Source organism: Chlamydotis macqueenii, chromosome 3 (genome assembly GCF_036417535.1).
Source record: "Chlamydotis macqueenii isolate bChlMac1 chromosome 3, bChlMac1.mat, whole genome shotgun sequence".
NCBI classification, from domain to species: Eukaryota; Metazoa; Chordata; class Aves; order Otidiformes; family Otididae; genus Chlamydotis; species Chlamydotis macqueenii.
This window is the reverse complement of record NC_141558.1, coordinates 15,479,815-15,494,964: the sequence shown is the minus strand read 5'-3', so window position 1 is coordinate 15,494,964 and position 15,150 is coordinate 15,479,815. Positions and strand designations below refer to the sequence as shown.

The 15,150-nt window shown below is 36.1% G+C and overlaps 1 protein-coding gene across 3 annotated transcripts in view; it reads right to left on the bottom strand.

Annotated features, from left to right (window-relative positions):
* Positions 1–675: 675 nt before the first annotated feature.
* The window catches only part of ROCK2 (Rho associated coiled-coil containing protein kinase 2), a 99,778-nt gene continuing 85,303 nt past the window's right edge, over positions 676–15,150 (bottom strand). Inside the window, exons 25-34 of one of the 3 annotated variants that reach the window (XM_086745970.1) lie at positions 14,509–14,688; positions 14,109–14,277; positions 13,541–13,717; positions 10,951–11,021; positions 9,877–9,965; positions 9,032–9,110; positions 8,109–8,370; positions 7,249–7,462; positions 4,038–4,150; positions 676–2,783 (exon numbers count right to left, since the gene is read on the bottom strand). In XM_086745970.1, the coding sequence (XP_086602096.1) occupies positions 4,051–4,150; positions 7,249–7,462; positions 8,109–8,370; positions 9,032–9,110; positions 9,877–9,965; positions 10,951–11,021; positions 13,541–13,717; positions 14,109–14,277; positions 14,509–14,688 (1,341 nt within the window). In that variant the 3' untranslated portion in view covers positions 676–2,783; positions 4,038–4,050. The remainder of the gene's footprint in view (positions 2,784–4,037; positions 4,151–7,248; positions 7,463–8,108; positions 8,371–9,031; positions 9,111–9,876; positions 9,966–10,950; positions 11,022–13,540; positions 13,718–14,108; positions 14,278–14,508; positions 14,689–15,150) is intronic. The other 2 variants (XM_086745972.1, XM_086745973.1) reach the window with 2 other exon arrangements.

Genomic DNA, 15,150 nt, shown 5'->3' with positions numbered 1-15,150 from the left:
CAGATCAGCAGATGAAAGCTCTGTCTTGAGCAGAAGGACAAGTGAGAAGAACAGAAGAGCAGCTTTGCCTTTTGTGTCCTGGGTGCAAAAAAATGTTTGTGCACATCATACCACTGGCCAAACGTTCTCCACATCACAGCTCGACACAGGCCATGCTGTTCCTTTGTTTTGGGACAAACTCCATGAAGGACAACTGAGAAGTGCTATAATACTTCCATCCTAGAGGCACTGAAAACTCAAAAGCCTTGAGGAACCTATGCTAAGTTGGCCCTGCTTTGAGGTAGAGGTCAGACCAGAGGACCTCGAGTGCTCCCTATCAGCCCACATCGTTCTATGATAGCATCTCAATACAGCTAATAACTACTTGTACAAGTATAGAATGTATAATCTGCAGCTAGTAAACGCTGTAATACAGTACATTTCCTACAATGTCAGGTTTAACAGGGCCCCAGGGATTCACAGTAGATGAGGGCAGGCCAAGGAAAGTGCCACAGATCCAGCCCCAGCACCTGATGGCCTGCCAGAGCAGCTCCCTTGGAGTCTGCCTTCCCCCAGATGCAGCCTCTGCTCGGCTTCCTTTTGAGCAACCCTTGCCTCTCCCACATCTGCTGCAGTAGTTGCCTATATACTTAAGTATTTCAATTAATTACCAGCTTCTCAAGTTCAGGAACTATTTTTAACCTTACTCAAATAGTTTATTTAAAAATATATATATAATATTCTCCAATTCAGAAAAAGGATAGAACTTCCCACAATGTAACATTTTAATATATATATATAAAATATTTATGCATTCAGTGAATGGAAACAGTTTTACTGTATACATTTTTAATGTTGTACTCTATGCAAATCTGCATTACTTAAAGATATACCGTACTTCTGTAAATCAAAACAAGCAGGGAAAAAAACACTGTAGCTGTGCGCTGGGTTATAATACCTCACAGAAATGATACGAGAGTTTTTGTTTTGAATTTAAGAACTCACAAACAATATTTTACTTTGCGAGTGCATAAATAGAAGACTAAATACATTCTGGCTCTGTTAAACTGAACTGTAGTAGAGGTTACAAAATGTAAATATATTTATTCATTTTCAGTATTTCAGTGTTTCCAAGTCCACCTTTCATGATAGTGTTAAATAAATCATGGTCCTATCCTTCCAAACATTTCAACACTCTTTAAAAAACAAAAACAAACAAACAAAATTTTAAAGTGAAATGTCCTCCTTCATTGAAGTGTTAGATCATATTTTAAATTACTGCACTCCCACACAATATTTTATATATATATATTTTAAATATATATATATATTTATATATATAAAGAGACCAAATAGGAGACTACATTTTTTACTGTCAATATGTTTAACATCGCATACTGTAGTTGTATAAAACATGCATTTTCTGGGATAATTATGAACACATCATGAATGAGCCCACATAAATTATATTTTTTTGTACAACTCCCCAGTTAAAAAAAAAAGTCAGATTAAGTGCCTCTGAGGCCCTTTCTTCCCAGCTATCAGTTCTCCAAACACACTACTGAAATATTTATCTATGTCTACAGCTATGTGCTAGAGAACTAGATTTAAAATTTTAAAATACATCTACAGTATGTTTTAGTTTTCTTAAAGTTTGTGACAGTCCTTGGATATTGTGTTGTGAAATGTAAAAATAGTCACAGATTCTTTTTTTTTTTTCCAGAAATAAAAAACACATCTAAGAGTATGCAAAAACAAGGCAAAATGAAGTTTCATAGCACTTAATGAGGGTTAATATAAGTCAATAACTAATAATGAGGTTTGTAAAAAGGGCTGGATGAGCAGTTACATGTACAAGCAAATGGTCTCATCATTCCAACGGTATCAGACATTGTTTCTGTAACCAACACTTGTCCACCCTTAAAACCAGTCGATATACATTCAAAATAGGCTGACATTGATATACTTACTAGGTGTAAAAATAGTGCACTATTTTTTCTGCCACAAAGCAAAATTGCATCCTAAGAGCTGGTAAACCTTCTTTTTTTTTTCCTTAAATAGGGCAAAAAACTTGAAAAAAATTAAATTAAGGCAATTAGACAGGTAAAACAGGACTGCCCATGATGATGTAGCTGAAACTAGTATATACTTCAAACTTATACTAGCTGCTGAACACTGACATGCAGCTTTTGATAGACGTGTATGAATGATATAAACTTCAACGTTATGGCTTTATACAAGTGCATAGTTGCAACTGCAGTAAGTAACGGTATCTGATTAATAAGCATAAAAAAATAAAGTGGAAAGATTTTTAAAACCCTCTTGCAGTATTACAGTACAATATATATACACAGTATAATGGTCACTTCTTACAGATGCAGTCTATATCACTATGGTGGATCTTCCTCCTCCTCTTCTTGCAGACGTGCTGGTGGCATCTTTACGAAAGCTGAAAAGTCAGTTTCTTCCGTTTTACTATTCATTCCTCTCAATCCTTTTATGAAATGTAGTGTATATGTCTTGCCAAGAAAGCTTTTGTGGAACAGAGTTTAAAAGGTTACCTAACATATCCTTTTACTATTTACCAAACACTCCTCATTTGATCAGTCACTCAGGAGAATACAGGAAAACCCTCAGAGATTAGTAATTTATATTGCAGCAAAAATGTAAACCTCTGATATATATAGCACAATCTCTCAGGAAAATATATATTTTTAATATATTTTGGGATATGTTTCAGTCTTGCTGTAACAGGAAGAAAATGATCACCTTGAACTGTGTCTGCATTCATGGAAAGCAGTTAGCTGAAAAAGAAGCAGGAAGTTTGGTCAGTAAACGCAACCAATATAAATCTGACAAAAATATACTTCCTCAAAGTCTTCAGTTAAGACGGGCTCATCAGCATACTTGTGAGAAACGTCATTCCTCTGCATTCAACAGCATTGTTACTTAAGTACAGTACATCCTTACGCATTATGATCCCAAATCAATTAAACTCCCTTGTGATATATGAGGGTAAAGTACAATATGTACAATGTAACAGTCACTTCTGAAAGATTAGTAATTTGTAAGCTTTTAATACGTAAAGATGCAGTATATTTAATTAACGTAATGCTTGTTACAGTAAACACTAAGCCAGTTAAATTATACAAGAGCTGGTATCTCAGGTAACTGAGTATGCAGCTGAGGTACAGCCCTAGTGCTGCTGTCATCGCCCATTCTTTTACAAGGCTGAGACATACTTTATGTACTATTTAAAAGAACTCTTAGGAATGTAAAATTTAGGGTTTTTTTTCCTGTGTAAGCATAACATTGCATCAACATGTAAAATGATTAAACATTGAGAACCATAAAATAGTTATCACTATTTCCAGTACATTCACACTGCATATTTGAGTAAGCCATGGGACAAATTACATCAATAAAACGGCCGTATCTTTTCTAAAGCAGTCAAGGAAACCATATCACAAAAGCTGCAAAGCTCATTTGTTTATGTAGTTTTCAAACGCAGGGTTAGGTACCCCAAAAGCACAGCACTGCAAAGGAAAGCCAAGTCAAATTCACTTCATAACACAGGTAGAAAAGCAAAATGCAGAACTCTGGTGATTTCATGTCTGCTTGCCACAGATCAGTCAGTTTATGTTAAAAGCTTAAAAATGAAAAGTATTTGTAAATAATAGTTCTGTTTCAGCTAAACATCCAACTGCTACAATCTCCCTTTTAGCATTCAAAAATAATCTGCAGAGGTTAGCACTATTAGCACTGTAGATGAGCAACTACACTGACAACAGCAGGTTTTACTTTTTGGGCAGGCAGACATGAATTTTGAAAAAAAAAGATCTACAATTAGAAAAACAAAACCACTGATAAAGGCAATAACTTCATTTTAATGAAAATAACTCCTCTAAAGATTCATCGACATCATGAATAGAATCTCATTTTTACTGTTTAAAATATTAAAATGAGATCTTGCATTTTCTCTGCTTGGAGAAACAAAATCCAACATAGCATGCTGTATTCAAAGGCAAACAAATCCATTCCTCTCTATTTAGATTTACCCCTTATACTTCTTCAGAAATCAAACACATCGTCATCATCATCATCATCACCATCAATATCATCAACATCATCAAATGACCAATCCCAGTCCTTAAATGCCAGATCAAGTAATCTGCAACAGGAGGGTTTGATGTTTAATGTGTGTCATGCTTCTATAAAGGACTTCAGAATTCCATTTGTTATCACTAAACTTTTTAAAGTAGAAGATCGGGATAAGGTAGGTGGATTCCTTCCTTCGTCTCTCATGGAATATGAAGATAGAGTTATAGTGTACATGTAAGCCAGGAATTGGCATTTCATTGGAAATTTTATCTCACAAGTCATTCAATTCTATAGAACACTTACCATATTGATTTTTTTCCCCAAAAATTTCACTAGAAAAGACCAACATGTACATTTCATAAAACATTAGCTGCTGTTCTTCTTGACTGAGGTGCAGTTTTATGCTCTCCTGCTATCCCTTTCCAGACAGTAACACAAGGCTAACAGTTTTTCCAATAAAATAAAATAATTTTGATTGCTGAACAGAACATCAAATAAAATTGTGTCATCTGAATTTACAAATACAGTAGGATTTTACTCTGTCCCAAATACAGTGGGATTACACTGTACAGCTATCCTGTAGCTCATTAATTAAAGCTAAGCAATGCCAAAAGAGAGGATCTATCAACTTGTTCTCTAGGCGTCACTGCCTGTGTTCCTTCTACGGTTGGTATAGAACAAAGAAAGCAAGCAAGGGAAACCTTGTCAGCAATGAGTCATTTTACCTATTTTAGGCATTTATTTTGTGATGGGATGAATCACTGTCTAGAAGCATTAATCTCTTTCTGTTGTTATTGAAGCATCTTAGAGAAATATATTAAGTGCTAACTTCCCAACTGCTATAGCTACAAGAAATAAAACCCAGTCTAGTCATCTCTCCAGTGAGCTCAAGGGATTTAGATCAGGATTAGATGCCAACCATAGGAGGCAAAAACAGGAATCTTACGTTAACAGAGCATTCAGTGTGTTTTAACTAAAACATGCTACAGTGTTTAATATAGTTACCCACATGCTTTATAAAAATGAGTTTTAGAAGTTCTTTGGGTTCTCCAGTTTTAAAGTTTTTACACTTTTAAATGTGATATATCCCTGAAAAGGCTCAATATTAATTTATTATATGAACGATGGCTATTGTAATTTCTAAAACACTTAAAATAATTTATTAGGCACCAAAATATATTAAAGTTGATATTTTCAAATTTGGAATTATCCTTTTGGCACAATCCAACTGAATGGATAAGCACAAATTTTATGGTCTGTATCAAAAACTGGTTTGCCCTTTCTTAAATCATCACTAACACCAACAGCCATTAAAACCTTGGAGAAACAACCACTGTGTGAAATTTCTAGCAGGGACAGCATTTATAGGACCATGCAGGTTGGAAGGGATCTCAGGAGGTCTCTAGCCCAACCTCCTGCTCAAAGAAGGGTCAGCCCGGGCTGTTCAATGCTTTGTCCTGTTGATCATTAAAGCCTCCAGGGATGGAGCCTGTCGAGCCTCACCAACCTGCCTCCCTACCTGGGTGTCTGTGTTGGCTTTTCCTTCTATCCAGCTGGAACCTCTATTGGTTCAACCAAGCCCCTTGTCTCTCACCCTCCTATCATGCAGCACTGAAGAGCCTGGCTCCGTCTCCTCAATACCCTCCCCACAGGCAGGGGCAGGCTGCTATGATACCTCCCTGGAGATATCCTTCATCCAGGCTGAATAAGTCCAGCTCCCTCAAAAGCCTCCTGGTGGCATCCACTGCACTTGCCCCAATTTGTCCATGTCTGGCTTGAATTTGGGGGCCCAAATTCAGAGGTAGTATTTCACCACAGACTAAGGAGTGAACAGAGGGGGATAATCTCTTCCCTCAGTTGTATGGCTCTGCTCCTCTTGGTGCAGTCCTAGAGCCTGCCTTGCTGGCAGGGCCCACTGCTGGCTCATCTCCAGCTTGTCCCCAGATTTAACTGACAACTATGTCTTTATTCTTAATAAAGTTTGTAACAGAAAATTAATTATTCCATATGGTAAACGCTTACACAAAAGCCTCACAGACGCACCAGTCAGATATAAATTGCCCATCACAATTACAGTAATTTAAAAGTATGTGGTTTCCAATTAAAAGTGTTTAAATCCATACAAATTTCCACCGGTCTGACAGACATAAGGTGACAGGTGAGATGACCTTACAGAACTACACTTTTCCATCTGTTAAGTGCATCTGCAGAGTAACTTGGAAAGTTTAACTGTGAAAATTAAATGGTTTACACACAAAAATATTCATCCTCCTCCTTTTTCCCACCATTACAAAATATATAGATAGAAAAAAACAACATTCAAGAATGATGTATAGTGGAGGACCACCACAACTGAAAAGAATGGTAAGAGTAAATAGTGTGCATTTTTAAAAAAAAGGTCATGAAGATTGAAAGAAAGCTGTTAGAAGGAGAAAAATTATTTTTAGAACACTTAAGAATAACAGTGGAAAAGAACTAGAATCTAATAATTTACAATCCAAATTATGAGGCCTGACTTTCTTTTAAATATGTAAAGTAAATCACCAAAAATTAAACTATATGGAAGTTAGGAGGGAAGTGAAATTAAGTTACTTTGAGTCCTTTCACTATGCATTTCCACATATTAAAATACTGGTGGTGTTTTTAAGATCTAACTCTTCATAGCATAAGGCTGTTTTGTGATATCAGCAGCATCAGAGTAAGACACGGTTATGCTGCACTCCCCATTGTAACTCTGGTGACTCACCCAACCCAGTTTTCAACCACCCAGCTTTGATACTGGTGGCAGTCTGGTCACAGAAACAAGGGGAGCAATACTGTCTAGCCACTGCCAAATATCTCTCTGGTGAAAAATGTTAAGCCTCAGCTGAGCTGTCCATTGCTACCGGAATATTGCAACAAACAAAACAAGTCAGACCAAACTTTTCACAGGCTGTCAACAACTGGAGACTGGTATAACTAGCTATTAGCTAGGACTCTAGGTGAAGAAGAAAGCAAACTGAAACAACACAGAAATTCTGTACTGTACAATCACAGTACAGAGAGAAGAAGATGCTAGACCACATGTCAGTAGTCAACATTTGTGGTCAATTATCCTTATCAACATATATGACACTGGTTGTAGTAAAATGTTTAAAACAATAAACTAAATAGCAGGTCTTGTGTCACCTTGGTTTGTTTGGAGGAAGCTGTCGACTTGGTCGTCTGATGGACTGGTTTGGCTGTACCTTCATGGAAGTTCTGGGAGAAGATCGAGCAAAGGGATCTGGTGCTGGAGGCTTCTTGGGTATTTTTTTCACCAGTCGGCTCACCCATTTTTGCTGTTCTTCTGTAGAATTAGCTAACAGTAGTAGATTCTTTGCCGTTGAAATATCATAGTACACTGCAATAAGAATTTTAAAAATAAAAATGAATAGTTATTATTATAAATGTGTTCCCACACCAAAAAACAGATGTCAGATTACCATACTCTTGCAGTCAACACAAAGAGAAATCAGCAGAGAAATCAAAAGCAAAGTGAACCAGATTTTGCCAAACTAAGTCTCCTTGCTGCTCATAGTTCCTCCCCCTTACACTTAGAGGATAACAACTTGGTATTGTGGAAGATACACTCTCACATGTTAAAAAACAGAGAGATGTGCCTGAGCCCAAGAAACTATGTAACAGGAGTCAAAGGAGTCAACTTCACTGAATGTCATCAGTTTCATAACTCCCAGTAACACTGTTGCCTTGCATAGCAATGTGGCACAACACACAGCATGAGCAGACTTACAGCTACCACGCTGCACTGCATGGGACTGACAACGCAACAGGTATGCATGTACATTGTCCACATGCCTTTATCTCACAGCAGTGAGCTGATCCTCGTCCAGACTCCCTTAGAAAGGTTCTGATGGCTTTGTACTCATAAAAGAAAAATCTACCTGCTTATGTTCAGTTGGTGTCAGACCATTTCTGGAATCCTCTTAGCTATTAGAATGCCTTGTGACTCCAGTGACTATATGCATATTCAAATGCTTGCTATTTACCTTTGCAAGGTGCTATAATTTCTTCCTTTTTATCCATGTGATCTTTGTGACATTTGATATGGCAACGGCGACATTCTAGAGCAGGAGGAGGTTTAAACATATGCCACAGTGGCTTCATACAAGCTTCACAATTGGTTGGAAAGTGATAAAGAGTAGGTATAAACTCATGTCCTTTGTGACAAATGTAATTTGACTTCTCTCCCATGGGCTCCACAGGAAATTCTTGTTCCTTTTTGCTCTCTCCTTCATTAGCATATAGAATCTAGAATCAAAGCAAAATAATCTCAGTACTCCTAGATAACAATTCAGAGTCATTATCAGAGCAATTATCTAAGCAGACAGATTGAAGAACTACACTGGACTTGACTTTTTCAGTAATTTTTTAGTAAACATTTCATCTTCTCCCGCGAGATAAAAAAAGATGATAAAAGGGCTGGAGCACCTCTCTTATAAGGACAGGCTGAGACAGTTGGGGCTGTTCAGCCTGGAGAAGAGAAGGCCTTCCAATACCTCAAGGGGCTTATAAGAAAGATAGGGACAGACTTTTTAGTAGGGCCTGTTGTGATATAGGACAAAGGGTAATGGTTTTAAACTAAAAGAGGGTAGATTTAGACTAGATATAAGGAAGACATTTTTTACAATTAGTGTGATGAAGCACTGGCACAGGTTGCCCAGAGAGGTGGTGGATGCCCCATCCCTGGAAATGTTCAAGGCCAGGCTGGATGAGGCTCTGAGCAACCTGATCTGGTTGGGGATGTCCCTGCTCCTTGCAGGGGGGTTGGACTAGATGACATTTGAAGGTCCCTTCCAACCCTAACCATTCTATGGTTCTATGATTCTATTTCACTAGACAAAGTTACAAAATTTGTTTTGACAGTGTGTGAAATACCATGTTTGTTACGCTAGAGACATTAATTTATTACCTGGAATATCCTAGGAATTTCCTTGGAATCTGCTCTGTACACATCAGTCTGCGTCACTGGTCGGACATGGAAGAGTTTGCTATAGAAATTATTTCAATAAGGACAAAAATTAATGTTACCAAAATTATAAATTTAAATTAACAGATTAAGTTAGGATACAACACACCACGGTAAGACTTAGAACCATTTAAGATTTGTCAGTACAAATTTCTAACCACTTGATTAAACTCCTATCTTTTGATCCTGCACATGAACTTGCAAAAACCCTAAATAAAAAGAAGTCACAATTATCCAGCTATATTTGCAAAAAAAAAAAAAAAAAAAAAAAAAAGACAGCACTGAAAAACCAAAATCATGTGACTTTAATGATTGCTAGCAGCTTTCTATCAGTATCCTCTCCCCATGCTCCAACCTCTGAATATCCACATTCTGCATTTATTAAAAAAACCATTTAATTAACTATACAACCCATCTGCAAGGACATGTTGTAAGTGAAAGTGTACAAACATTGAAAATTACAGCCTCTATGCTATAATTTTCTTAACGTTTTTTGCTACAATGCGTATGTGAGGTAGGTCTGAGCTGGTGGAAGCAGTTCAGTTACATCAGAGCCCAAGAGAGCTCCCTGTAACAGACCCAGCACCACACTTCTGCTGCACCACTGCTTACAGCAAATGCAATTCTTCATCACAAGGGACACCTAAGGTCCTAGCTCTGTAGTCCAAATTACAGAAGTATGCCCCATTTGACGTTGTGCTCCCAGACTGGACTTCAAAAGGCCTTTTCTCAAAGTCTTTCCAACAAAGTTCACCCACAAATCACGGAATCTCACATACAATACTTACTCTATATCTAATACCATATAGGGATTAGATTGTTCTTTATCTTGTTCACTGTCATAGAACAGGATCTTCTTACTGCTTACAATTACATACTGTTAGGAGACAGAAAAGGATAGAATACATGTTTTAATGCAGCTCATCACAAACGTCAAAGATGTCACAGCAATTACCACAGATATCACAGCAATATTTTTCTACAATTTTATTAAATAGTAGCTAAATGCACAATAGTAGTACTGTATGCTAAGTCCATGATTTGCCAATAAATTAACTGCACAATAAACAAAATTCTGATTACCTGATAAATCAATTTATGTTATCAGATTACTTGATATTTAAACAGATTTAAGTATCTATGAAGAGATAAAAATGAAGGTCTGGAACAAAATAAGAGAAAAGCTTTTCATTTCTATTTTACTGATTTAATTTTCACTTGGACTGGCAGTGCGAACAACTGTCATCTTATGATGCCTATTTTACAAGTGCAGTTCACAACTAATAGGGATCATACTCACAAAGACCACTGTTATACTTGCCAGCATTGCTAGCAATTTTCATAAAAAAGCTAGTTACCTAGAAGACATCCTATTTCCAGAATTTCGTCTAGAATGACCAGTTTGAGCAGTAAGTGAGCTAGTATGAAAATGTGTATGTCACTCTCTGCGCAAAGACCCATCAAAGAGGCTACTGAAAAGCAGTAAACGAGCAAAGGCTGGACAAGGCAGATGAGTAGTTCTTAGTTTTATCTCCTAAATAAAGACTTTGTGAAGGGCACCTGCTTCTAGACTCTGTTGAATTCCAGCTACATAATATTGCTGTGAATGCTTACGGCTGAATGTACAAATGTTTGACGATCATGACTGGCAGTTCTCACCTCTGGCTAGACAAAGAAGTGTCTTAACCTATTACAATTGTCTTAACCTGCTCCTTTCAGACATAGCTACACTAGCTAACATATTTTATACATTGAAATAATGAGAGAACATGTATCAAAGAAAAATTGAAGTGTTAGAAACCTGCAGTTAGTTTAAAATCCAGACTACACATGAAACAAGATCACAAATCTTGTTTTCTTACCTTTTTAACCCATCCAAATTTTTTAGTGTTATTTCTAACAGGGAGTGATAGCCAGCCTTCCAATCTTGATTCTGAAAAAAAATATATATATCAAAGAACATATTCACAAAACATTTATTTTTGAGACTACCGTGCATTTAAAAATAGTTATCAAAGATCAATAATAAAGCAACAGAGCAAACATGGGAACACGAACTATTTAACAAAAACAGGTCTTGTAAACTTTATCTCCGTACATGTTCAGGAATAAATTCAATTGTGTATTCCTGAATACAGACAATAACCAACAATGCAATCACAAAAATGTAGTAAGCACTCAGAAGAAGAGGAAGAGTAAACTTGCAATTATAGCACACGCATTCTCTTTAGTAATTTTTTCAAGACTTAAAATGCTTATGTCTATCAATCTTTACCTTTTAAAACAGCGTCTGAAGATACCAGTACAGACCACACAACATCCAGCTCAGGACAAAAAAAGGCAAGCTACCACCATAAATAACCTATACCCTCTATACGCCACGTAAAATTTCAGAAGTTTAGTATACTAATTCATATTTTTGCGCTGTAAATTTTTCTTTTTTCTAATTCTGCCTCTATCTCCTAGGCTTTCTAAACCAAAATAAGTTATTTTTGGCTAATACTTAGATCTTGCCTAAATTCAACGGCCCTTTCACACACTTGCAATATTTTATATTACACTGGCGCATTAGTCAGATTGGATTTAACAACAGTATTAACAGCTCAGCTGTTGCTTGGCTAACACATTTCAGTAGTAACCAAAAGCTCATCAGGATCACACTTCCCTAGTGCTTGGTAATAGACAGTACCACATAGCCTTTGACCCTATTTTTATAGCTCCACTTCACACAAACATTTCTTCCCCCTATGTTTTATTAAGGGGAACTACTCAATTGCAAAAGTATTTTTCGAAGGAGTTTCCCACCCTAGCAGATAATCTCTACTGCTGCTGAGGAATCTCCAAGTCAAAAAACCCGAAGCTTTAACAAACACAAGCCCATGAAAGGCACGAAAACATGCTCCAAGATTGCAAAAGCTACTTTCTTTCTTTCTTATCAGAGGGCATTTGCTCATGTTTAACATAGTGTGACAAATAGATATTAGATATTCATAGAATTCTAATTTTGTCCAGAGAAACTTGAAGCAAGGTTACTTATTCAGACAGGCACTGTCTCCAAAGTTTATTGCTCTATAAGGATTGCTTTTGATGACACATTTTAATGTACATACCAAGTACATGAAGTAGTTCTATAATGTATATTTTGCCTCATATCTGTCACTTAAATTGTTCCTTTCAACTACACCTGATAGGAAGTGTAGCAAGCATAATGCTGATGCAAAAAAAATCCTTCCCCACATCCAGGAAGCATGTGTAGTTTGTTAATGGTGTGAAAATAATATGCATTAATATTTTTCCTATTTTTTCTGTAATCTCTAATACTACTGTATGAAATTGGACAAAATGAGAGTTTCTGATTACATTTCTTCATTTCTTGTGTCCATTCTATACTACCAGATCAGAGAATGAGCACAATATTCCAAAATTTTCACAGTACAGGCTTATAAGCACTAGGAGGGGAAGAAAACAACAAAACACAACCATCATACCTCAAATCTGTTGTAATTATGTCAGCAAAAAGTTCTAGCTTAGATATTATTTTACTTTAGAACAAAACAAAACCATGCAGATACCACAACAGCAGCTAACAAGGAAAAATTATGTATGTACTTAACGATTCCTTTATTAGAAGCTTCTTAGCAAAAAATCAGAGAATAAGGAATATAGAGGAAATACATTATTCTTTACTCTAGTTTGATGAGGTAATATTAATATCCCAAACCAACTTTTGGCTTCAGTGGAAAGGTATTCACATTTTAAAAAGGAACCTCAAGTGAAATACAGAAATTTGAATGTAATTTAAAAAGCCACCTCTGGCATTAACACTAAACACTTTTGTCCAACACAGTGTATGTGTAGTCACAAAAAAATGAATATAGAATTAGTAAAACAAAGCTCTGTTTTACCAGAGCCATATCATTTCATTATATGCTTTATGCATATGGAAAAATGAATAAATTTTGCTTGCCTTACCATACAAGGATCAAATACAAGATTCAAATTAAGGCAAAACAATTTAATACCCAGATAGAATTTCTCTGAGCAAATAATGTAAATTTAGATGGTGATGAGTCAGACATCTCCACACTCCACTTAAATACAAAGATTTTACTTTTTGGTATCCTGTATCTTAGAGTCATACAGATAGCTGCAGATAGAGGCTACCTTGAAAACAAGGCCACAAGGCTCATTTATTCAATGCTTTAATAAAAAAAAGCGGTTTTATAAATGGCAGCAAGCATCTGTAAACATTTAGAGAAAACAGAGCAGTTATTTGTTCATGCAAACTTTTTAATGTCTTTGATGGCAATGTTTACTGCCACTGCAGTGTGTTTACTGGCAGATTTATTTTTGGGGTTTTTTTTTTTTTAAGTAATGTATTAATAGTGTTAGTTTTGAAATAGAGAAAACAACACATTAAGAACAAAACCAAACAGTTCTCAAGGATGTCACCTGTGCTATCAACTTCTGTAGGGCTGTGGGAACAAGACAAAGGTTCTTCCTCTGAGTCAGAATCAGAATCGAGAAGCATGCGAGAACTGGAAGGCTTAGTGGCAATACTGACAGAGGTGGAAGAGTGCTGGTAGGTAAAAGACATGGATTCCATAGTGTGGGATTGAGTGATATGGACTAAACATAAAGCATAAAGGAGGAAAAAGGCAGAAAAGAAGTCAAAATAGAACCTCTAAGAAGAGAGTACTAGTTTTACATTTCATCACGTAAAACAGTAATTGCAAAGTAACCACCATAATATAGTGGAAAGAAATATTTCATTTTAATTGAGTACAATAGAACTTTTTAAAGAAATTTCTTTAAATAAATGTAAGATGACGTGTGATTACAGACAGATTTAGTTAGTGGGTGCATAGTGATCACTATCAAAGTATCAATAAGATGGCAGAAACACATGGAGATGAAAAGCCACAGAATCATCAAGAGCATTAATTTAATACTTCAGCTTCTATGGTAAAACATTGATATAAATCCAATTAATGCAGCAATATTAATAAAATTAACCTACCAGGGAACCCATCATCTGCCTCAGCATCTCCAGGTCCACTGCCTATGCTACTGTTGTCTAGACCAATGTGCAATGACTGCAGCTGTGAACGAAGCTGTTCAATGTCACTGTCTTTGCTGTCCAGAGTCATCTGGAGTTCAATCCGTATCTGACTCTCTTCTGCTATTTGCTGTAAGGATAAATTACAAGATTTCCTATTATTACAATACTCAGTTACTCAGAGAAAATATAAGTAGAAAATAACAGACTTTGTAGCCAGTCTCAATATATATACTGCACATTTATTTTGGTCGTAGGAAATTCAGGAATAGAGACTGTATACACTACTTTAAAGCCTGTATCAATTCAATTAGAATTACAGGAAATGCTATCAATGTTTATATTTGCAAAAGGATCTTACTGCCTGCATTTCATTGATTTCCTTCTGATATTTGATCATCATTTGGGTTAACTTCTCCCTTTCAGATTTCAGTTCCATATGCAGTTTCCTATTTTCCTTCTCCTTCCGCCGTACATCAGTGTCAGCTCCACGTTTGACTGGACCTTTCCGATTCATGATCTCAGCCAATTTATTCACAGCCTTCCCATGGGAAAGCAAACAAATGACAAAAGACACACAAATAAATATCCAGAGTTATATCATGACAAAATAAAGTCTTCTATCCATGACCAGGTACTTTAACTGTAAACTAAGACCTCTGCAATCTAGTACTATAAAGTTGCTTTAATTCAATGTATTACTCAAAATTGAAAAGAAGGTAATGATGCCATTTTCACTTTATGCAAGCATCAGCTGTGAACACTTCTACACATTTAAATATTTCCTTTTGTTTTCATCAGGTAGCCCCAAAATATATCTTTGGATTAAAATGCCACCTGTTCTAAAAAACAATCCAGATTAAAATCAGAAATAAACTGTTTTATGAAACTCATAAAGGAATAAAAATCAAGATGGAAAACAGTAAAATATGAATTCATTTGATTGAAATGAAGATTTTTGCTAGTGGACTGCATCTGGATTAGGAGTTACTCTATGATAAAT